Genomic DNA, 22859 nt, shown 5'->3' with positions numbered 1-22859 from the left:
CACCCTGCTGGAGCCGTGCTGGGTGCCGGGCTCTGGGCTACGACCCCTGACACACGGCGACCCCACGTTACCCACCAGGAAGCCAGGGAGGCTCTGGCCAGTGCGGCTGCCCCAGTGAAGGAGCCAGCAGACAGGTCTCGGTGCTGTGCCCGGTGGCCAGCTAAGAACCACACTTGTTGGGCGGGCACAGCTGCCCACTGGGTACCTTCGCCATCACTGTTCATCCCACAGAAGTGACCTAAGGAGGGAGGAGAGTGGGGCAGGGGCAGTGCTCTGGGTGAATCCCAAAGTGGCTGATGGACGGCTCTCCCTCCCCGGCCTGGGCCTGGGCACCCAAGAGAGAGCTTCTTGGGGACACAGACATTGGGAGGGCGCTGTTGTGACTGGCTCCTGCCTCCTCAGAGAGGCAGTGCTGCAGGCCTGATGGCCGCGCCCGAAGGGGGAGCGCAGGCCCCAAGGGGGGGGGGTCACTTCAGCTTCATTTTCACGGTGGTGAGGGAAGTTTGTGACGGCACCTGCCTCACTCACTTGTTATAAAGATCCGACGTGGTCAGGGCCCTGCGTGCGGTAAGTTCGGTAAGAGGCCCCCACTCCACAGGAGGCGGTGTCCTCACTGTGCCCTGTGCCCTGTGCCCTGCGCCCAGGCAGGGCAGGGGCCCCGGAGGGAGGGAGGTCACCTGGACCAGCTGTCCTCCCGGTGCCTCGTTCCGGAGGCACCACCTCGGGGAGGGCCACGGCTGGAGGAGGGAGAACGGGAGTGGCTGTCCCAGGAGGGTGGCTCCTGGCATACCTCCTGTCTGCTCAGCGTAAATGACTTCGTGATCGGTCTTGGGCAAGCTTCCCGGCCTCCCTGCGGCTCAGCCTTCTCATCTGTAAAGTGGGGCAGTAATACCTCCCTGGCTGGTGTGCTTGTGACAACCAGGGGCCCGTTCTTGTAACGAGCACTCCACAAACCGTGGTCCTCCGCGCTCAGCTCCCCTTCGCGCCCCCGCAGACTTGAAAGGAGCCTTTACTAGAACAACAGAGCACTTCCCCTCGTGGGTCACGCCCACGGCACGGCTAGTGAACCTTAGCTGCCTTCTTCCCGCCCATCCTGGGCCTGCTGTCCCAGGCACGCGACCCGGGTAACCGCTCAACCCTCTCAACAGGATCTTCCCCTTGCTTCCTGTTTTCAGGTGTGAGAATCGCAATAAAGTTGTCGCTGTTAAGACAGTTTTGTTCTCCCGCGTAAGAGATGAGTACAGCCAGCACATGCTTCGAGGACGATCACTCGTGCTCACGCTGTGTCCCTGCACACACCCTCGTCTCCACCTTTCCCTTCCTGGGACGTGGGCTTGCTCCTTTCCAAACTGGGCGCTGGGGAGAGCAGTCCGGATGTCAGGGCGGGCTGTGCAAACTGGACGTGCCGGGCCACCCCTGCCCCCAGGCTTGGGCGGAGGGCTGCGGTCACCCTGGGTGCTGGACGAGGCCCCCGTGGCGTTCCCTGGGTTGCGTTCCCGCTGTCCCTGTGCCCGGGAGCCGCGCAGGGTGACAGGCCACGAAGCAGAGCCTCCCAGGTCTCCCCCACGTGGCCAAGTCATATCTGCTCCCGTTAAGCTCCTGGGTGCCCAGGAGTGTCTTCGTGTGCTGAACTTGACCCCTTGGACGCCACGTGATGCCCGCACGTTCCTCCTTCCCAGCTGGCCGAGTGCTAGGCTTGTGCGAGCCGGTCGATACATTTTGTCGGGAGTTTGCTAATCTGCCGTCTGTGCACGGCCCTTACTAAAACTGCTTATGTAAGCTTACGATTAAATAAATTATATTCAAAACAAAGGTGACGCGTAGTCACAACTCCCCACCTCCTGATTATTTCAGTACGTTTTCCTGTTATCGGTGCTCCTGAGGGCGCGACTGTGGTGCCCACGCGGAAATGTTACTCGGCAGGGACAGGACGCCTCACCCTATTCGGGGCCGCTGGTGCCTCGCGATGGGCCGTGGCAGGAGTGTTTGCGACACAGACATGGGCAAAGCTGCGGATCACGTCCCCTGCTCCCCCCTACACCCCTCGCGCTCGCCGTCAGACGTTTACTAGCACGGGGCCCACGTTTACCCACAGACGGTAAGCCCGGCTCCAGGACACCGACGGGGACGCGGGGGCCCTGAGCACCGGAACCCAGTGTCCAAGACCCTCAGGGCCGGACCTGCACCCTCCCCAGCATTGGCACCAGTGGCTGTCACTCCATGTGCTTTGTGTCCCCGAGAGATGACAGGAAAGGAGACTTTTCACTGGCGTGTCATGAGGGCCTGGGCTTGGACGTGACATAAGTGAAATCCTCCGCTGAGCGCGAACATGGTTTTGTGCTTGGACCCTGACCCCACGCCCTTGAGTTCCCTTGGGGACCGCTGTCCTGTGAGGGGGGCGTCCCTTCCCAGGGGCTCCCACGTCCTCCCACAGCTGGACCCACGCATCTTAGGTGGATGCTGGGGTGAGGACCGACCGTACTCGGCCACATTATCCACCCCGCGGGCGGTCTCACGAGGGGCCCCAGGTGTCTCGGGGGCTTGGCTGAGCTTTGCACACAGAATCGGCTCGGTGAGCACAGCTCCTTCCTTGCCGGGCATTGCAGCCTGTTGAGTGCGGGCGTCCTGCCGTTCCAGCATGCACCTGTCCCCCAGGAAAGCCAGGCTCCTCCGTGGACCAGGCACCCCAGGGGCAGACACACAGCTTTTGGTTTAGAGATGCACCAGCACCAGGAGGCTGTTTGGCTCCTAGAGGGTGACTTACATACCACCACGGCGTTTCCGTCCCAAATGCCATGATGGGGCTCTGAGCGGCCAACCCTGTCTCTTTCAGAGACACCTGGTACCTCAGAGAAACAGCACCACCTTCCCCGTAGGAATATATTCCTCATTCGAGGGCAGGGGAGGTAGGGAAAATAAGAGCTGGATAAACACCAGTCCCCGTGTGAAGTTATGATGAGACACCTCCATCAGGCCCCAGGGCTGGGCACAGTCTGTTCTCCGAAGCAATGGGGACAGCAGGGGCAGAGCTGGAAGCTTCCAGGGAAGGGTGGCCGGTTAATGGCATCAGAGCACAGGTCCTGTGATGCTGTTCTGATTTTCCCGCACTTCCATGGAGAGTAAGTTTGCTTTGGGGTGGACTTCTGGGCTCCGCGGGCTGCTGAGAGCCCTCTCCACAGAGGGGACCAGGGGCCCCGCATCATGCCCAGACCCCAGGGACGGCCTGCACCCTGCACCCTGGGCAACTGGTCTCCAAAACCAGCAACTCTTTGTGCCGAAGGAACATTTCACGATTGGATGAAGACAACTTAGCGCTTGCCTCCCAGGGAAGCAGTAAGGACACAGCCGCATGTCCAGCAGCGGCCACGTCTGAAACGAGAAAATGAGACACGTGTCACTTAGGGCTGCATTACTGGGAGACGCCCGTCCTAGGTCTGGGGAAGCTCGCAGTTGGGGAGCCAACCCATGCCAGACCCAGGTGGTCAGGGCAGTGGGATGATGGGACTTCCTAGGGAGACACAGGGGCCCCATGAGCGCTGGTTCCTCGGGCAGCGGCATCCTGGACACTGGAAGGTCGTCCGGATGGGGCGCGAGGGCCTGGCACTGAGCCCTGTCCCGTTCAATGGTTAGTAGCATCCGTGACTCTCACGTGAAGGCCACCGATCCATCCCAGGAGGACACAAAGCTGAACAGGATTCCATCAGGACAGGCTCAGAATAGGAGATGAGGCTCCGAAAAAGCAGGAAAATCCAGGCGGGGCGAGGAGCCCAGGGCGTCTGGCGGGCAGTGGGTCCTGGCGCTGAGCTGAGGCAGGGTCAGCTTGTGAGGCCCCTTTGTGGAAAGCGAGGGTGGGTCCCCAGCGTCCTCGGCCGCCGCCAGCAATCCCGAGGGGCACTGTTCAGCTTGCGGCCGCGTGTTTTACGAGGGATACTGGGAAATCGCATGTGCCCGGAGCAGGGCATCCAGAGTCCCTTTTGTAGGCTGGGCAGAGAAGCTTCAAGAAGACTGTCTACAAAGAATCCAAGGTGCCACGAGGGCGGAGGGCAGGGCCGGGGTGGAAACACCCTGCCCCTCCTTCCAGGGTGGTTCTGGAGATGCCGCAGGTGGAATTGGAGCTCTGTGCTCGCACACCTGTAGGAAGGGCAGGGCCACGCGCCCTGCAGACTGTCCCCAACCTACCTGTGCAGGGAACTCTGGTCACGGCGTCACAGGGGGAAGGCTTGCAGGGCACTGGCTGTGAACTGCAGCCGTGGGGAGGAGTGGGGCAGAGCCGTGGGGTCAAGGGTGGCCTGACAGACGAGCACGTCGGAGGGGGTGGGATGGGTCCACGAGGGGGGAACTAAGGATCGGAATTAGTGTGAGAAAGTGGGCTTGCCCCAAATTGGACAACAGCATAATAATTAATCCACAGAATTCAAATGCAGATAAAGGCAGGAAGGGCTCGATTCAGGATCCCATGGATTATAAACTCTCTCTCTTTTTTTAAGTTTATCTATTTATTTTGAGAAAGAGTGCGGGAGCAGCAGAGAGAGAGAGAGGGAGAGAGAATCCCAGGCAGACTCCGCACTGGCAGCACGGAGCCCGACGCGGGCTCAGTCCCACGAACCGTGAGATCGTGACCTGAGCGGAAACCAAGAGTCAGATGCTTACCCGACGGAGCCCCCGGGCGCCCCGTAAGCTCTTGGAGGACAGGTTTGCATTAGGAAGCTCCAGACCTGGGGTTAGTTCGTATTAGGACGCAGCAAGTAGATGTCGAATGGAACGCAGATCACTTGTGGAATCAGAGGGAAGCAGAGAGAGCTGCTCGGGGTGTTAGGAGCCGGTGTCCTGGGAGGAAGGTGGGGGGAATGACTTTAACCCCGACTACTTCCGCAACATCACCCACGGTGCGGGCCCAGCTTTGGGGCCGGTGGGCCTGGTCCCAGGGAGACCGGGGCAGTGGGCAGGGTGCAGCCGGGCCCTGGGGGTCTTGTGGCTCCGGGCGTGGGGTCACCATGAGCCTGACTCCATCTTCCATGCATTTGCCCACATCTGGGCCCGCAGATGAGACAGCCTGTGTGCTCCCCCGCTCGATGCCAGTGGGGAGATCCAGCCACACACAAGCCGGCCTGTGCCACGGACCCCTTGCCGAGCCCCACCCCTGATCACAATAGAAGCCAGGGCCGCCCCCTCGTCACTCTCACACCCTCCTGTTGGGGGCCTGCTCCGCTCCCCCGAGAGACCCATCCTGTCAGTGATTAGACTCCGCCTTCCTCTTGGAGCGCATGCACCATCAGGCCCAACATCCGAGTCGCGTTTTGAGTGGGGGTTGGTGCAGTCCCCATTCCAGGGCGAGCAAGACCCGTGGTGACAGGTAGACCCTGGATGCAACGGAGGCTGGTCAGCGGCCCGCGTCACGGTCCCCGGGAGACGCTGCTGGCAGGGGGCCTTCCTGAGCCCCTTAGAGGCTGGGCCCTTCCATCCCCAGGCCCCACCCGTTCAAGGCCCCTGGGCTTGACGGTGCTGTGCACAGACCGGCGGGGGCAGGGACAGTCGCACCACAGGCCTGTGAGGGGGCAGGTGCGAGCCGTGCACACTGTCCTCACTGTCCGTGGCCCGGGGCTCACCGGCCGCACGGAAGGCGCCGTGCAGCCCGTGGTTCGGTGAGCGACACCATCAGTGGGTCATGGAGGGAGGGGTTAGAGGAGAGAAAGCTCCGGGCTAGTGCCGCACGTTTGTAATTGACCTTCTGGACAAAGAGGGGGAAGGCGGTACTTTTCTCTGTAATATCCTTTCTGGCTGATTTTCATCCTTGAGGACTGCCTTCCAGAGCCTCGCTGGTGGCAGCGGGGTGTTGTCGGGGGGCAGGAAGATATGGGGTCCCGTCCCCTTTGAATTGGACCCCGCAGTTTGTCCACTCACCCACACCCACGCACACTCACGTGTGCTCACTCACACACACACACTCTCCACACACTCACATGTGCTCACACACTCGTACATGTACACACATGTGCTCACACTCACACATGCTCTCACACATTCACCCCCACACACTCACATGTGCTCACACACATACACGCGCATACATGTGCTTACTCACATACACATGCACACACTCACACACTCACCCACATACCTACATGTGCTCACACACACTCATATACACACTCACATGTGCTCACACATACTCGTGCACGCTCTCACACATTAACCCCCACACCCACATGTGCTCACACACATACATGTGCATACATGTGCTTACAGTCACTCATACACGTGCACACGTGCTCACACTCTCACACACTCACCCACGTACCCACATGTGCTCACACACACTCATGCGTGTGCCCGCATGTGCTTGCGCTCACTCATACACGTGCACACGTGCTCACACTCACTCATGCACACTCTCACACATTCACCCCACACACCCACATGTGCTCGCACTCACGTGCACACACCCACACACTCGTGTGTGCACGCTCACACACACATGTGCATGCCCACACGCACACTCATGCACACTCTCACACATTCACCCCACACACCTACACGCACTCACATCCATACACTCTCACATCAGGTACCACACTTACACACAGGCATACACTCACATCACACACCGCCTACCCACACACACTCACATGCACACACACCCTCATACACCCCCTCACAGTCTTCTACATTCACCCGCACTTACACATACCACACACATATGCAGTCACATTCACACATATGCTCACACACATATACATGCACACACATGCAAATGCTCTTACATCACACACCACACTCACACACACCCCCACTCACACACACACACACACATTCACACGCTCTCACGTCGCACACCCACACACATCCACACAAACTCTCATAGCATATACCACACTCACACAGCCCTACACACTCACGCATGTGTACACACGCTCACACACACGGACACCCACACCACACACACACGTTTACACTCTCACGCATGTACACACAGACGTGCTCTTATGTCACATACACATTCTGACGTATTCACCCACACCTTTACACACTCACACATATGCTCACAGACTCTCACAGCACATACCACACTCTTACACACACCACACACACACCTCATATACACACCTTCACTCACACTCACACACCATACACATATACACACACACACCCATACTCTCACATGTGCACTCACACATACACACTCACATATGTGCACGCACACACTCACACACGCTTTTTCTCAAGATCAGTCCCTCGGGTCCCCTGTCCTTCTAAGCCTCTGGTGAGAAGGAAAAGGAAGAGGCAGGAGACCAGGAGGGGAGGGAGGGCTGAGGGCAGAGGGGAGAGGACGTCAGTCGGCTGTTTTAAGGACATGAAAGTCCTCTCCTAAGTCGTTACGGTCTTGCCAGTTCATTTCTTTCAAATGGAGTTAAAAGGTAATCTGATAGGTTTCATTATCTTCACAAATAATTCATAAATTCAGATGAACTCGGAACCACGACATAGCGTGTGGGAAGATTTCAAGGTCTGACAAGGTGATAATTATGGGGCCACGCTGGAGCTGACAGTCGGCATTGCAGTGATCTCCTTTCATTGAAATTCTCTGTGTGATTAGAAAAAAGGCAACGAACGGAGTTCAGTGGGCACTCGTGCCCCAGCGCAGCACCCAAGAGGTGTGTGGTGTGTGTGCGCGGGTGGCTTCGTGGGCAGAGGACTCTCATGAATAGCCAATGACAAGAGCAGCACAGATGTCTGCAGAAGAAGGGCGTGTTCAGCTGCAGAAGCCTGAGAGAGTCAGAACTCTGTTATCAGCACAAGCCAGCTCATGGGCGAGAGCTACTGCTCTGCTCAGTCTGGACACGCATCTCTGAGGCGAAGACAGAGCACACGTGTTTGTCTGGTGGACCAGAAGGAAAGGCAATGACTTCTGGAAGGAATAAGGCATTGCTTTGTGCTAAGTGTGCTTAAGGTGGCAGAGTATCTTCTACAACCTTGACATACACGTAAGCTCATGAAATAAACCATGAGTTTCAGGATAACCACACAGTGAGTGCCATCCATCCATCATACATCCTCCATCACCCCCATCCTCCATCACTCCATCCCTCCACGCACCTATCCATCCACCCATCCCTCCACCCACCTATCCATCCACCCATTCACCCACTCACCCATCCATCCCTCCACCCCTCCATCCCCCTACCTATCCATCGATCCCCTCATCCATCCATCCACCTATCCATCATCCACTCATCCATCTATCCATCCACCTATCCATCCACCCATCCATCCCTCCATCCATCCACCCACCCACCCACCCATCCACCCATCCACTCACCCACCTATCCACCCATCCATCTATCCATCCACTCATCCATCCAGCCACCTATCCATCCACCCATCCACCCATTCATCCATCCATCCATCCATCCATCCATCTACCCACTTATCCATCAACCCATCCATCCACTCATCCACCCATCCATCTACCCATCCATCAATCCGTCATCTACCCACCCTTCCATCCACCCCCCATCCATCCATCCATCCACCCACCTATCCACCCATCCATCTATCCATCCACTCATCCATCCACCCACCTATCCATCCACCCACCCATCCACTCATCCACCCATCCATCCACCCATCCATCAATCCATCTATCTACCCACCCTTCCATCCACCCCCCATCCACTCATCCATCCACCCACCTATCCACCCATCCATCTATCCACCCACTCATCCATCCACCCACCTATCCATCCACCCATCCATCCACTCATCCACCCATCCATCCACCCATCCATCAATCCATCTATCTACCCACCCTTCCATCCACCCCCCATCCACTCATCCATCCACCCACCTATCCACCCATCCATCTATCCATCCACTCATCCATCCACCCACCTATCCATCCACCCATCCATCCATTCACCCACCTATCCACCCATCCATCTATCCATTCACTCATCCATCCACCCACCTATCCATCCATACACCCATCCACCCATCCACCCACCCACCTATCCATCCATGCACCCATCCATCTATCCACTCTTCCATCCATCCATCCATCCATCCATCCATCCAAAGTGCTCATTGGGTTCTCATCCTCAGCAGATGTTGGAGATTCCACTGTGTTTCAGCCGCCCAACATTATAGCTCTGTGAAACTCTGAAAGCCCTCCCGTAGTTCCTCTGTGTTCCTGTCTGCTGCCATGCTTGAACCGTCCATACTCCAATGCATTGGTGTGAACACAGAGATTTGCCCCATCATGGCTTTTGCCTCTCCAACTAATGTGGCTCAATTATTTTGTGAGTTTAGTAATCTTACATAAGGTGAAGGGGAGCGAGGGGAAGAGCCACTGTAGAGGCTTCCCCCTTCACTCCTTCCTCTTGCTCTTCCTATGTTTCCTCTAAAGGTACACAAGTGAACCCGACTTGCAACCCTCCCCACCCCACGGCGCACACACACACACACACACACACACACCTTCTAGTCTCGTATTGAATAAATCATGCCCTGAAGACTCAACTTTTACCCTAAGTGAGTTAGTCAAAAACTGTTTTCTGAAGAAACCTTTCCGAAAGGAAATCTAGAAAGAAAAAAAATTCTTTCCCCCTCTACTATGTATTATTTATCTACGTAGATTCTATCTTAAAACCCCAGCGGAATGTCACTGGTCACCGAGGTCAGGTTTCCGCATGTGGCCGTGAAGACGGATGTCCCAGCACAGGGGCCGTGGGAACAGCATCCTAACCTAGAGGGGAAATGATGCACAGCCAGGCAAACTGATGGGCACGTCTGCTCGAGCAATCACTCTGTCAAGCTGAAGACCTCGCCTCAGTCGCCTCCCTTAGCAAACAGAAGTCCGTGTGTGCCGACAGCAGCTGACAGCGTCGAAGGTCCCACGAAAGATTTTCTCTGGGACACTGGTGTTTAAATGTAACCATTCCTCCTGTTGAATTTTCCCGTCTTGTGGTTTGCCTTTCAGCGACAGAGGAAGCAGGGGGTTTTTGAAAGGTGACAGGGCACAGATCCAGTGGGTGCCTTCCAAACACACCCCCAGCTGCTTTTGCCAATGCAGGAGAGGCTAGGAGCCAGAACCCCCCTGTAGAATGTACAGAAATCACTTACCTACCAAGAACTTCATCCCACACTACTATATTTTTTGTCTCATTCCATTTTTTTACGTTGTTTTTCTGTTTCTGGTGAATTCTTCTTCACCAAGCCAGCCAACAGGGAGAGTGGAGAGACGGGATCCATTTCTGAGCCAAGGGGGTGTTCACTCCTTCATTCAGCCGTCACCCGGTGAGCATGTGAGGTTCCTACAGGGCGGTGGCCTATTCCGAACTCATTCACCATCCTCTGACTGTATTTACCAAGTGCTTTTCAGCTCCCTGGCACCCTGGTAGATGCTGTGAAGTTGGTTTTGTTTTTTAAAGAAAAAAAACGCAGAAAGCAAGTAAGAGAAGCAAGCTTCTCGTTCCTAAAAGATCTTGAAATGCCCCCGGAAAACTAAAATTAACATGAAACGATCAAGAAACGTAACAAGACGGTCGTTTCCCCCCCCCAAACAATGGGACTTTATGTTTATGGATCCTTCTGTGTTCTACACATTCATAGAAACTTCTCTCGTGACAAAATGTAGAAATGATCCCTGAAGGGTCGTCTGAAGACAGTGACGAAGTGCAAATTTCTGTGGGAGCACCAAACGTGCAAACGGGGGCCGGCCAACAGGAGCCGGTGAAAGTCAGGGAGGCTTCTCAGGGGAGGTGTTGGGGGCAGATCTCTGCCAGCAGCAGTGGGCTTGCAGGGGGCTGCTTCCAAGAGCCCGGGACAGCAGAGTAAGAAGGGGGTGCTCTGGACCAAGTCCCACCTCTGTGACCTGGTTTCATCCCGAGCCACACATTGTTCCACGTTGCACCTCACCCCTCCCCCGCACCACTGAGAAAGTCCAGAGGTGAGGCGGATTCTGTGATGAGTACTCAGGTTCAGACTGGATCCTGACTCCTCAGCCCACACCCCCGAACCCCCCGCCAGTGCCCCCGACCCCCCCCATCCACAACCCAGACCCCCCAGCCCGCACCTCCAACCCCCAGCCCACGCCCCCTTCAAGGACCCGACTCCTGGGGTCCAAACCCCGGGTCGAGGCCATCGTGGGGATGACCTGGGGCCAGGGCATGAGCCCCCAGCCTGGGGGACTGGTATTAATCACCCCATCTGGAGAAAACTGAAGGAAGAAATAAACACTATCCTTAAGTACTTCGAAGCTGGTGACTGATGCGGATTCCTCTGGAGGCATCCAAAGAGAACTAAAGGGCAGTGACCACACAGTTGGGAGGTTTGGGGTCAGTGCCCTAGGCTGCTGCCTGCCCTGACGTGGCCAACATCTCTGCATAGGAACCGCCCGTGAGGGGCCCTAGGGTTCTCCGAGGGTGGCCCCGGGCAAACCAGGAACAAGAGTCCCTTCTCTGGGTCACCCTGGTCCAGCCCTGCCCATGGGGGCCATGACCCCCAAGATGACCCAGTGGCCCTCAGTCCCAGGGGTGAGTTGGGCAGAGAGAGAATCTGGCCGAGACCCCCGGCCCGGGTCAGAGAGGCCGGTCGTGGCTGGGACCACCCAGCGACGCCCCAGCTTGCGGGCACATCGGGAGCACATTGGGCGAGGCCTGGACACAGGACGAGGATGCGTGACCCTGATGCCTGGTCATTCGGGGAGCAGCCCCGCCCCAAGCGGGGAGCCACCACCTCCCCCTCCTCCCTTGGGCTCCACACGAGGAAACTCATTCACCATCTCGTGGTTCCTGCGGGACGCGTCAGGCACAGTTCCTGACAGTTAACAAGACTGACTTTCTGAGCTTTTTAAAGGGCCTATTGTCTCTGGAGTAATTTTAATTTGATCTCAAACAGGAATTCTTTTAAAAATGGAATGGTTTGGGGATGCCTGCGTGGCTCAGTCAGTTAAGCTACCGGTTTCAAATTTTTTATTCATTTTTTGAGAGAGAGAGAGAGACAGAGCACAAGTGGGGGAGGGGCAGAGAGGGAGACACAGGATCCAAAGCAGGTTCCAGGCTCCGAGCTGTCAGCACAGAGCCCCACACAGGGCTCGAACCCACGAACTGCGAGATCATGACCTGAGCTGAAGTCAGACACTTAACCGACTGAGCTGCCCACACGCGGTGCCGGTGACAGGCCGGCTCCAGGCTCCGCTTCAGCCCCCCGCCTCCCGACTCCGCACGGCGGCCCCTCCCGGGAAAGCCCAGCAGTCTAGCTTTGTGCCACTACGGGCCTTTGCACGTACGCAAGGACATAAAACAAGTAAGACACGGTCCCGGCTCTCAAGACCCGCACAAATCCTCCCTCGGTGGAGAAAAGCAGATGCATGGAAAGGGAAAGAATGTGCCTGTGAGCAGGAAGTGGCCTGGGAATGGGGGTGGAGTCAGGGAGGGCTCTCTGGAGGAAGGGGCACTTGCTAGAGCTACACGGAGTGAAGCAGGGGTAGGTGCTTGGGCTCTGCGGTTGCCTGGAGCCGGGGTGAGTCTTCTACCGCTTGGACGGGTGTCCGTCCTGTCCACGCCTAACCTGTGGTGGCGTTAGGACCACTGTCCTGCACGGCTGTGCTGGGGCCCGTGGGCTGCCTGTACTGTGTAGACTGGGCGTGGGGGCAACGAGGCCAGAGAGGGTCAGCCTCGTGCTCATAGGAGGGTCAGGTTGCCAGAGCCTGTCCCCTTCCCTCTGAGGTGGGGACACCCTCCCCCCACTCGGGGTGAAGCCGTCCCTTGTGCAGCTGGTGAGCCTGACCGGTAAGCCATCCGGAAGGAGGGGGTTTCAGAGAAGAAAATTCGCTTCGGCTTTGTTCCTCAGAGCAGTTCCTCTGGCGGGAGGTGGGGAGGCCGCCAGGGAGAGAGGCCACTTGGGGGACAGAGAACCCTCTCGTGCCTCCCGGATTTGTGCGGGTGTCCCTGTGCTGTGAGCATGCCTGAGAGGAAGACCGGCTGGGACCGCTCACTGCCTGGCTTGTCTCTCAAGATGCCCGTCGGGTCTGGTCCTCAGTCCCGCAGACTCACCAGAGAGCCAGCTCGGGGACCCTGGGGTCCAGGCTCCTCAGGGGGCCCCCCGCTTGTCCCATCCCTCCCCTCACCTGGGCCAACCCCCCAGTGTTTCCAGAGCTGGAGTCCAGGGCCTGGGGGACCCCGGGGTCAGCCGGCCGGCTGAAGCCTGGCCGCGGTGTGGGACTTTCCCGATGGAGCCTTGAACAGGACACTGGCTTGTCCACTCCCTTTGACACATGTGTCTGGCCTTTCCTCCCCCCGGGGCGAAGCGTTTCCCTGAGTGACCGACCCTGGGTTCCCGCAGCCAACTCTGGGGTGGGGGCTCAAAACCCACACCCGCCAAGGAGACTTCATTTCTGGGATGGGGCTGTCCCACCAGAGGCTCCCATCCCCGGCGATCCCAGCGCCCCCTCTGGGCTCCCGACTGCACACGTCCTCTCTCTTGGCGCTGACCGCCTCGTGTCCCCGGGGGGCAAACGGCCTGACGTAACTCACCCTTTGCAGGAGAGCATCACTCTCCCGGAAGGGCTGGCCTGCGGCAAGACAGCGGCGTCTACGAGGCAGAAGCGCTGGGTAAAGATAAGCCACGCTCATTAGGCGGTTCCCTGCCCTGCACGGCTGCCCCAGACGTCCCTCCTGTTCTGCCCAGGTGGAAACAGTGTCCCTGTTTAGAGACGGCACGGTGGGAGGTAAATGAATCGGCCAGGAGGGGCTGATCACAGCTCATCGCACCGAGAAGCTTAAGAACCCTTTATGTGAAAACGCTAACGCCCGTCAGGTGGGGCCCGTGCCGGAGGCCTGACGTCCTTTATCTCCCGTAACCCCGGCCCTGCGAGCCTCCCCTTCTTCCAGCTGACGAACGTCGGCCCGGCAAAGCGAAGCAGCTGGTTGGGGCTCACGCGGGTAGCGCCGGGGAGACCGTGCGTCACACGGTCGTGTGATTTTCACCAGACCCCGCTGCTGGCGACGCACCAGAGCGCCGAGGCGATCGGGACCGCGTTAAACCCGCTTCCCTCGCGAGCGTCGGGCGATTCTTGGCCTGATGTTGGCCGAAGGACGGTCTGCGGTGAGGCTGCTCCGGGCGGATGAAGCCCGAGGTTCACCTCCCGCTGCTGTGGCTGAGACCCCGCCCCCCCGCCCCCACAGGCTGCCCGGGCCCCAGGCTCTCGGCCGGGCTCCCATCTGTGATGCCCTCGGTGCCCTGCCTGCCGGTGTGCGCCGGCCTTTCCCGGGCGGGCTAACGACAACGGCCCTTGGGATCGTGAAGGAGTCCCCCAAACCCCGTCCCGATTCCGAATCGGAGACAAGGGGAAGGGTCAGGTAGAGGACGCCCCGCAACCCCCCAGCCGCGGACAAGGCTACGTCTGAGGACACCGCGAACCCTGAGATCGGGGGGCTTCTGCCGCACGAAGCAAGTCTGAGGTGGGCAAGAGTTTGCGGGCGGCAGTCTGGGAGCCGCGGTGTCGGGGACGGTGGGACGGAAGCGGGGCGGGTGGTGGGAGAGGGGTGCCGTCCCCCCTAAGGCTCGGCCGTACCCTGGGTGCTGGCGGGTCTTTCTGCTTCCCCGAGTCCCAGCCATTGGGTTCAGGCTGCCGTGGAGACCTTGGGGGTGACTTTGGGGCTGGCAGCAGAGGGGACGAGTCCTTCAGCCCCCAGAGTGGGTCCTGGCGCCACAGGGGAGCGCCAGCAGGGGATGACCCGCCCGCTGGATTCGTGGCGCCCGTTGTCCTCCTGCGGGTCGGGGGCCGTTCCCCCGACGGACGGTGACTCCACTTCCTGCCAGGTCTCCCGGCACAGGTCTCCCGGCACGGCCGGTAACTCAGGCCCGGTGGTCCTTCCACTGTGTCCCGGTGGGAATGGTCCCCATGCTCACCCTGGACCTCCAACCCTACACGGCCCATATCCCAGGCGTGCGTAGCTCAAAATCCCCAGCGTGTCACCGGCAGTGGCGGTACAAAGGCCACATCGCCACAGCTTCCTCCCGCTGAACCCCAAATTTGGGATTAGCGGTCCGGTGGGTCAGGGCTCTCCCTCCACCCCACTCGTACGCAACAGCCCAGCCCATCCCCCAAGGAAGGCACTGGGTCGAGGTGGCCATCGTGCTCTTCCCAGACTGAGGGACAGGGGTCACCCAGGGTGAGGGGGCAGGCACACCGGTGTTTTATGGTTGGGCCCTCCCCCGATGTGGAGGGACTCAGAGGGGTGTGAAGAGCGCGCCTTCAGAAGCTACTGTTCGTGGAGAGCTCATAGCACCGGCCCTGCCGAGCTTCTCCTCGCTCTTCCTCACAGGCAACCATGCTGGAGCCCTTCTCCTCAGTTTCCCCCGAAACCGGTCCCGCTGAGCCCTTCTCAGGTTCCCCCGTAGCCACCGTGCTGAGCCCTCCCCCTCAGTCTCCCTCAGAGCCGGATCGCCGAGCCCTTCTGTTTCCTCACAGCCCTCCATGCTGAGCCCTTCTCCTCAATTTCCCCCATGCCTGGCCATGCTGAGCCCTTCTCCACAATTTCCCTCAGTTTCCCTCACAGCCCCCAAGCCGAACCCTTCTCCTCAGTTTCCCTCAGCTCCCCGCAGCAGCCGGCCCTGCTGAGCCTTTATCCCCTTTATCTCCCTCACAGCAGGCCCCTGATGTGGGGACTGTCTGCCTCCAGTTTGTTAGTGATGAAGTGAAGCCAAGAGGGGGCACCAGGGTTGCTTAGTGGGTAGAGCTGCAGACTTGTTTTTGTCTCAGTTTGTGATCCCAGGATCCTGTGGTTGAGAGCTGAGTGGGGCTCCGTGCTGCAAGGGGAGCTTGCTTGGGATCCTCTCTCTCCTTTCTCTCTGTCCCTCCCCTGCTCGAGCTCCAGCTCCCTCAAATACATGAAGAATTAAAAAAGAAAGAAGCCAGGAATCAAGCTGAGTCGACCCTGAGGGTGTTTGTGAAGCAAATTCCTTGCTTTGTCTACATCATGGGGCTGCGGTCCACAGCCCACTGGACCTGATGTGCCAGGCCTGGGGCAGGCCCGGTGTGCTGGCACCCAGATGGGGCCCACAGCCCGGGTTGGGATGTGGTCGGGATGGTTCCGTGCATTCTCTGAGCTGGTGGTTTTCCACCTCTGGGTTTGCCCGAGGAGTTTTGAAAAGAGAGACGGGGGCGCCCGGGTGTCTCAGTCGGTTAAGCATCCGACCTCGGCTCAGGTCATGATCTCCTGGTCCGTGGGTTCGAGCCCCGCATGGGGCTCTGTGCTCACGGCTCAGAGCCCGGAGCCTGCTTCGGATTCTGTGTCTCCCTCTCTCTGCCCCTCCTCTGCTCGTGCTCGTGCACTCCCTCTCTCTCTCTCTCTCTCTCTCAAAAGTAAATAAACATTAAAAAAAAAGAGCCAGATGGCCCGTCCACATCCCTTGAATAGTTTGCCTCGCTGACCTTTGACCTAGGGAGGGCTGCCCAGGTTCTCTACAGGTAGGGCTGAAGTGGAGAAAGGCTGGCTCACCGCTTGCCTCCCTGCAGAGGCTGGGGGCCTCCTTTAGTTTCTTATCAGCAGGTCTGGGGGTTCCTGAGGATTTGCACCTCTACATGTTCCTGGTGCTGCTGGCCCTCAGGCCCCCACTTGCAGAACCGCTGTCCTACCATCCCGTTCGTGGTCTCTGACCCGTCAGCATCCTGGTGGCAACACGGCAGTGACCAGAGGTGGACGGTGGCTGTCCCGGCTCGCTGTGCACAGCCTCCCAGGGTCCTCCTTGATTTGCTGCAAACCGCCTTCCACTCTTGAGCGAGCTCTGCCCGGGCCCCTGGGCCACAGCGTCTGCAGGGGGACCCGCCTTTGCCCCCGGTTCCCCAGCCCAGACCCTTGGTTCCTCCTCAGTCTTGCCCTGAGCCTTCCTGCACCCGACCGCTGACCGCGGACGCCCCCCAGGGACCACATCCAGCGCTGGCTCGTGGGCAGGCGTCCCGAGGGGCTCCAGGAGGAAGGCCGCCGGTGCCGGTGTCAGGGGTGAGGATATGAACGCGCTTCTCAGCGTGGCTCCCGTGCTGGGACGATAGCCTGGCATCATCAGGAGCCACCGTGGTAGTGCCGTGGCTCGCGCGTCTCGAGTATGTCGTGCGGGGCAGCTGGTGCGCCCAGCGTTCGCGTGGCTCCCCTGTTGGTTTCTCGTTTCTCCGACTCGACCGCGCATGCCCAGGGCCTGGGTCACGTCCCGCACCGGCGCTCACCACCGCACCAACTGCAGGTTGCAAGCCGTGGAGCTAATGGTCTTGCGTGGCTTGTGGTTCACTCCCCCGCCCCCGGTCCCGCTTTCTAGTAGGCAGCGCGCCTGTGAGAAGTTAAAAGAGAGGGGAGATAGTGAGGCCCGTAGCCGGGCTGTCTGACGTCACTGGTGAGTGCAGTGACCTGGGAAGCTGCATGGCGCCCTCAGCGGCGGGGAGCACCGTGGGGCACCCTCCGTCCCGCTGCGGTGCCGAGGGCATTCTCCCCCTCCCCCTCCCCCTCTGCAGCAGGTGCTGGGGGGACGCCCGGACAACACGTATAACTAATCCTGTCTTAATCCTGGGTCATCGGAAGCACAAGGAAAGCCCAGGACCGACGGCGGGGATGCCAGGGATGGCAGGATGCGGCTGATCTGCAAAGATCCGCAGATCATTTGATAGCCAAGGGTTCCAGAATTGCTCCCGTCCACGCTTCAGGGCGGCAGAGGCTCCCGCTAAGACGTGCGGTGAAATTCTAATCTCTGTTCTAGGATCACGTTTACATGCCTGACTTAAGACTGTCTTGCGGTGGATTCAGGCTCTTTCCGAAGGCAGACTTCCAAGGGCCGCCTTACAGAGACCGTTTGTAAATATTGGCTGAGGTGATGTTAAGGAGAATAACATCCACGGATTGGAGAGCTCTCATCAGAACCCAGCCCTGCTGGCTCCTGGGTCTTGGATTCCCCACCTCCAGACATGTGAGGAATAAATGCTCAAGCCCCCGGCCGGCGGTATCTTGTTATAGAGCCTAAGACACCGTCCCAATGTGTGGGGGACCATGGCCGAGTCTACCTCCCCTCCATTCTGGCCCGTCAGAGGCCGTGCGTGAGGGCGCTGGGCTGGGAAGGACTGGCCGCCTGTCTCCTGCCTAATCCAGAGCCTGGAAAGTGACCCAGGCCTTCAGTTAGCGCGAGGTGTGCCCGGGGTGCAGGGCCCCGTGAGCGGATCAGCATCCGGTGGACAGTGTGGGACGGTGGGAGCCCCTCCCCTTCTCAAGCCGTGTCCACAGGATTTGCTGATAAAATGCATTTTACAGGATTTGAGAGGATGAGAAAGCGAGCGATTCTCAGTTGAGAGAAGGACTCCGAATTTTCGGGGAGGCATGGATAATTTGGTCGGGTCCCCTGGAGACTGGCCTCTCCCCTGGCCCCTCTCCGAGCACATCCAGACATCACAGCCACAGAGCAAGGGACCTGGTCTAAAACATGGCAATTGGGCTTGGGGGACTGTGTTCTAGACCTACACCCTAGTCTTGGCCCTTCAGATGTCGCCGCATTGATGAGAAGAGTCCCAAGGACAAAATTAAATTCTGGAGTGACAGTGTCTCCTCGACCCCCGGGTGTGGAGGAGAGAGAACCCGGGAGTCTCCTTCCAAGGGAGCGTTTGAATGTGTCGGCTCAGCGCTTGGGCTGGAACATCCCCATCAGAGAGGAAGACGCTATCCAGTAAGAGAGAGAAACAGATTCCGGGACGAGGGGCGGGGGCCCCAGGAGTCAAGAGTCACTTGGGTGGGTTCCAGGGAGGATGTTCTTTGGGAACACCAGTGAACATTGGAATTGCTGTCACGAGCACAGATGAGACCATCCTGTGCCCTGTAATCCTATGCCCTCCTCCTTCCGACCATGTACTTTTTGAGTCTCCCCCCACCCCCCAACCATGGTCTCGTTCCGGGACCTAAAATTTGGAAGAGCCTTGTTGAGCCTTGAACCTGTGCACCTTTCCAACAGCCTCAGGCACGTAAGAAGCTCTCCATTTTCTTGAATCGATTCTGCGCCCTGGAACAACCCTTCCAGGCAGGAAAGGAGGCTTGTGAGGAGGTGCCGCTGCTGGTGTGACAGAGGAATCGGTTGCCCTGGGGATGGGAGCATGTTTACTTTGGAAGGCAGCTGCGTTCACGACGGGGGGATGTTTACTGTGATGGCTGTGCTTCCCGAAGGTGTGAAGGTTTGGGCGTCTTCTCCCACAAACCGGAAGATGATCGCGGACCCGTGAATGGGTACAAGAAGGAATAAAACCGAAGACTTGGCTGGGTGTATTTTGAACTAATGTCCGGGCAGCTGGGTCCCCTTCTTCACTAGCAAACACTTTGGTTTGTCAAACTGTGTTTCCTGGAGGTTTATGTTGGGCAGGGCTGGCCCAGGGGTCCACTGATGGACTCCCAGCAACAAGAGCCCTCAGGCAGCCCTAAAAGACAGCCGATCTGACCCGTCCTCTGCGGCCCCTTCGGGAGGTAAAGAAATCATCCCAGTGGTATATTCTCACTACCCTCAAGCCTCAGCCTCACTCGAAAGGCACACAGGAGAGGAGAGCTTTTGGGGCGCCCCAAAAGCCATCTGAAGAGGGCCGGGTTGTCAGGACACAGCCCCATCGAGTCCTGTTTACAAGCTCTCCTGGGTTCTTCCTCTGGCGAGTGGCCCCTCTCCTTGGAACCCTCTTTGTTCCGGACCCATTTCAGGAAGAGTAAAATCGGGGGAGCCGAAGCCTGTGACGCCCCCAGAGGTTAGAGAGTGTAGTTAACTCCTCGTCGTAGCTGCTTTATTCTTCTGCTAACCACCTGGCCTAGTGTTGTCCCCATTGAGGACGTCAGTGAAATACCAGCAAGGTTTTCGCGGCGTCTCCACGAAGGTAGTCCTCTGACCTCCTCGTGGCCACCATCCCTCTCGTTCTCATTGTAGGTGTGCTGTGTGTGTTAACCACGCCTTTTCCTTTTCTGTATTTTCTTATGTTTTCACATTCCGGGGCCCCGCTGATCCTGGAGAGACCACTCCTCCCAGCATTAACTAGTTCCTGGAGTCGTAAAGGTCGTGAAGGTCATGCCAATCAACTAATCCGGAGCCCACACGCCCGACCGTCTGGGCTGTCACAGGGTGCTTACACTGTGAGTCTCTATCCACCTGCCCTAGTCCCCCGGGACAGCCCCTACCCGCCTGACACCAGAGCAACCGCATCAAAGCTCTGTGCCCACCGTCCCCCCTCCCAGCCTGCCGACCGGCCCCGTGTGGTCCTGCGTGGCCCGCACGCTCCCCGCTCCTGGGGACCACAGGGAGCAGACTTTCTCAGTGATCGTCACCCCCTAATCCACTGTCTTCACGGTGAAACCTACACTTTAAAACACTCTAGCACAGTGTGGGGGGCACGTTCATGACACTTGGTATATACTGTTGAAGGGACACCAATGGACTGCTTTGCCCGTCAGAAGGTGCCTCCACGGAGCAGGAAGTTCCTGCACGTGAGGCCCACTCCCGGTCGACTGAATGCCAGGCCAAAGGTCACGGCCAAGGTTAAGTTCATGTTTCTATCATATCTGCCACATCCTTCAACCAAACTTCCCAGAGCCCAGACCACAGGAAGGTCCCGGAACAATGCCACGTGGCAGGAGGAGGGCGGGCCCCAAATCCGCTGTGTCCCCGTGACACTGGAGCGTTCAATGTCCCCTCCATAGCCAGAGCGATTCGCTGTCCCCCGGAGAAACGAATGCTCCCTGAAATTGCAAACGTTATAGCGGTCCTCGCTCGGAGGTCTGCTGGGGGCCAGGGTCTCTCCTGCAGGAGCTTGGGGCGTCTTGCCCCTGAATCCACGGGCTGTCTCCGCGCTTCCAAGCTGGGCTGACTCAGGGCCACTGACTCAGGGCCCTTTCCAAAGCTGCCACACTACTTAATCCTGCAGCGTCTCCGGAAGAAACCCCCAGATGTGACCATCACAGCAGCTAATCATCTAAGGAAACGGTGATCTTACACGAGCAGCCATCAGCGGGAAGCATCCTACGAGATCGCAGAAGTAATGAAATTCAACACCTGTTCCTAATAAGTGCTCTTTTAAAAATTAGGAATAGATGGAAACTTTCCTCACCCGATTATAAAAGTATCCCATGAAACAGTGAAACAGGCGGCCCGGCTGGCTCAGTCAGCACAGCATGTGACTCTTGATCTCGGGGCCGGGAGTTCGAGCCCTGTGTCGGGCATGGAGCCTCCTTAAAAATTTTTTTTTAAAGTTTCACACAGTGAAATTATGACAAACCAGGCACAAAGCGAGGAGGCCCATAATCACCATTATTATTTATTTTTCTGGATGTTCTAGCAAATTTGATAAAAAGAATAGAGGGGAACCTGGGTGGCTCAGTCGATTGAGTGTCCTACTCTTGATTTCAGCCGAGGTCATGATCTCAGGGTCATGGGATCAAGCTCCATGCTGAGCATGGAGCCTGCTTGAAACTCTCTCTCTCCCCTCCCCACCCCTCCCCCACTCACCCATGTGTGCGAACACACGCTTTCTCTTTAAAAAAAAAAAAAAAAAGGAAAACAAAGTCCTAAATATTGTGAAGAGAGAACAAGACTATTGTTGGCAGATGGGAATGCATCTATAAAAATTGAAACAAGTAAAACTGGGGGAAAAAATGAGAAGCAATGAGTAGCTGAGATGCATAATAGAGTGCATTCAGAGTAGCTGAATGCATAATAAATACATAAAAATTAATAGCTTGATTTTATAACCTAAAAGCCAGATAGAAAATATAATAAAAACTGGAATCCTGATTATAGTAGCAGTGAAAATACAAAATGCTTACAAACAAGCTGAACAAGGAAATTGAACAATGTACTTGGAAAAAAACTATAAAACTACAGCACGTTCTTGAGAATTAGAAAAGCAAACGGGAAGGGAACGGTCTTGGGATATAATGATGTCAATTCTTTATAATGTACTCATTCTATTTAATGTTACTTAATTTGATCGTACGATGTGATAGTCTCATTAGTGGGGACAAAAATCATTCCTCCTCTCATCTGGCAGAATAAGCAGACCAAAGTATGAGTTAGGGAGGGAAAGTTAAATTACTAGGTATTAAAATTCAGAAAACTTCAGTAGCTCGAAGGTTGGTATTTGTACGGGAACAAGCCGGGGGCTCTTGCCATGAGCCGTCATGGCACACGCTCTCTGTTCTCCTTGGCTGCCGGACGCACCAGAACACATGATGGTTGGTTTGATCATCTGAGCTGTCTTCTACCCCCGGGCCCCCGAGGCCTGGCCATGTCTGGCACACGGCGGGCACTGAACAGATACTTGCTGAGCGAGTGCATGGAAACAGAAGAACGAGGGAAGAAACACATTCTATGGCAGATCAGGAACCCGCTATCTCTCATAGGAAAGAGACTGTCTTCAACGAATGGAACTAGGTTAAGTGGCTGGGAGTTGGAGAGAGAAGTCAGTTGAGCCTCATCCTACATACTAAATTCCACACCTGATCCCACATACTGAGCTAAATGCTTGAAGGAATGAGGTAAATGTAAAAGCATTAAACCATGGAAGAAACAGAAAAGAGAAAGTGGTAGGTATTTCCCAACCTTCCATGCTTAGAAGCGGGAAAGACTAGCATTTGGCAATATAGACTTAAAACAATTTTTTTTAATGTTTTATTTATTTTTGAGAGAGAGAGACAGAGCACAAGTGGGGAAGGGACAGAGAGAGAGAGAGAGAGGGAGACACAGAATCTGTAGCAGGCTCCAGGCTCTGAGCTGTCAGCACAGAGCCCGACTTGGGGCTCGAACCCACGAACCGTGAGATTCGAGCCAAATCTGAGCTGAAGTTGGACACTTAACTGATTGAT

The 22859-nt window shown here is 57.2% G+C and overlaps 1 protein-coding gene across 5 annotated transcripts in view; it reads left to right on the top strand.

The window, feature by feature from the left end:
* The window catches only part of CNIH3 (cornichon family AMPA receptor auxiliary protein 3), a 135007-nt gene that overhangs the window by 87498 nt on the left and 24650 nt on the right, over positions 1 to 22859 (top strand). For 4 of the 5 annotated variants that reach the window (XM_053909457.1, XM_053909456.1, XM_053909454.1 and 1 more), the window contains one exon: positions 1176 to 1812. The exons of the other annotated variant lie outside the window; for it this stretch is intronic. In XM_053909457.1, coding sequence (XP_053765432.1) covers positions 1176 to 1737 — 562 coding nt within the window. In that variant the 3' untranslated portion in view covers positions 1738 to 1812. Of the gene's footprint in view, positions 1 to 1175; positions 1813 to 22859 lie in introns of those variants that run through there. 5 annotated transcript variants of the gene reach the window in all.

This window comes from Panthera pardus, unplaced genomic scaffold, assembly GCF_024362965.1.
Source record: "Panthera pardus isolate Hobbes unplaced genomic scaffold, ASM2436296v1 HiC_scaffold_21, whole genome shotgun sequence".
Lineage (NCBI taxonomy): Eukaryota > Metazoa > Chordata > Mammalia > Carnivora > Felidae > Panthera > Panthera pardus.
Note: the sequence above shows the minus strand (reverse complement) of the source record. Positions and strands in the feature narration are given on the sequence as shown.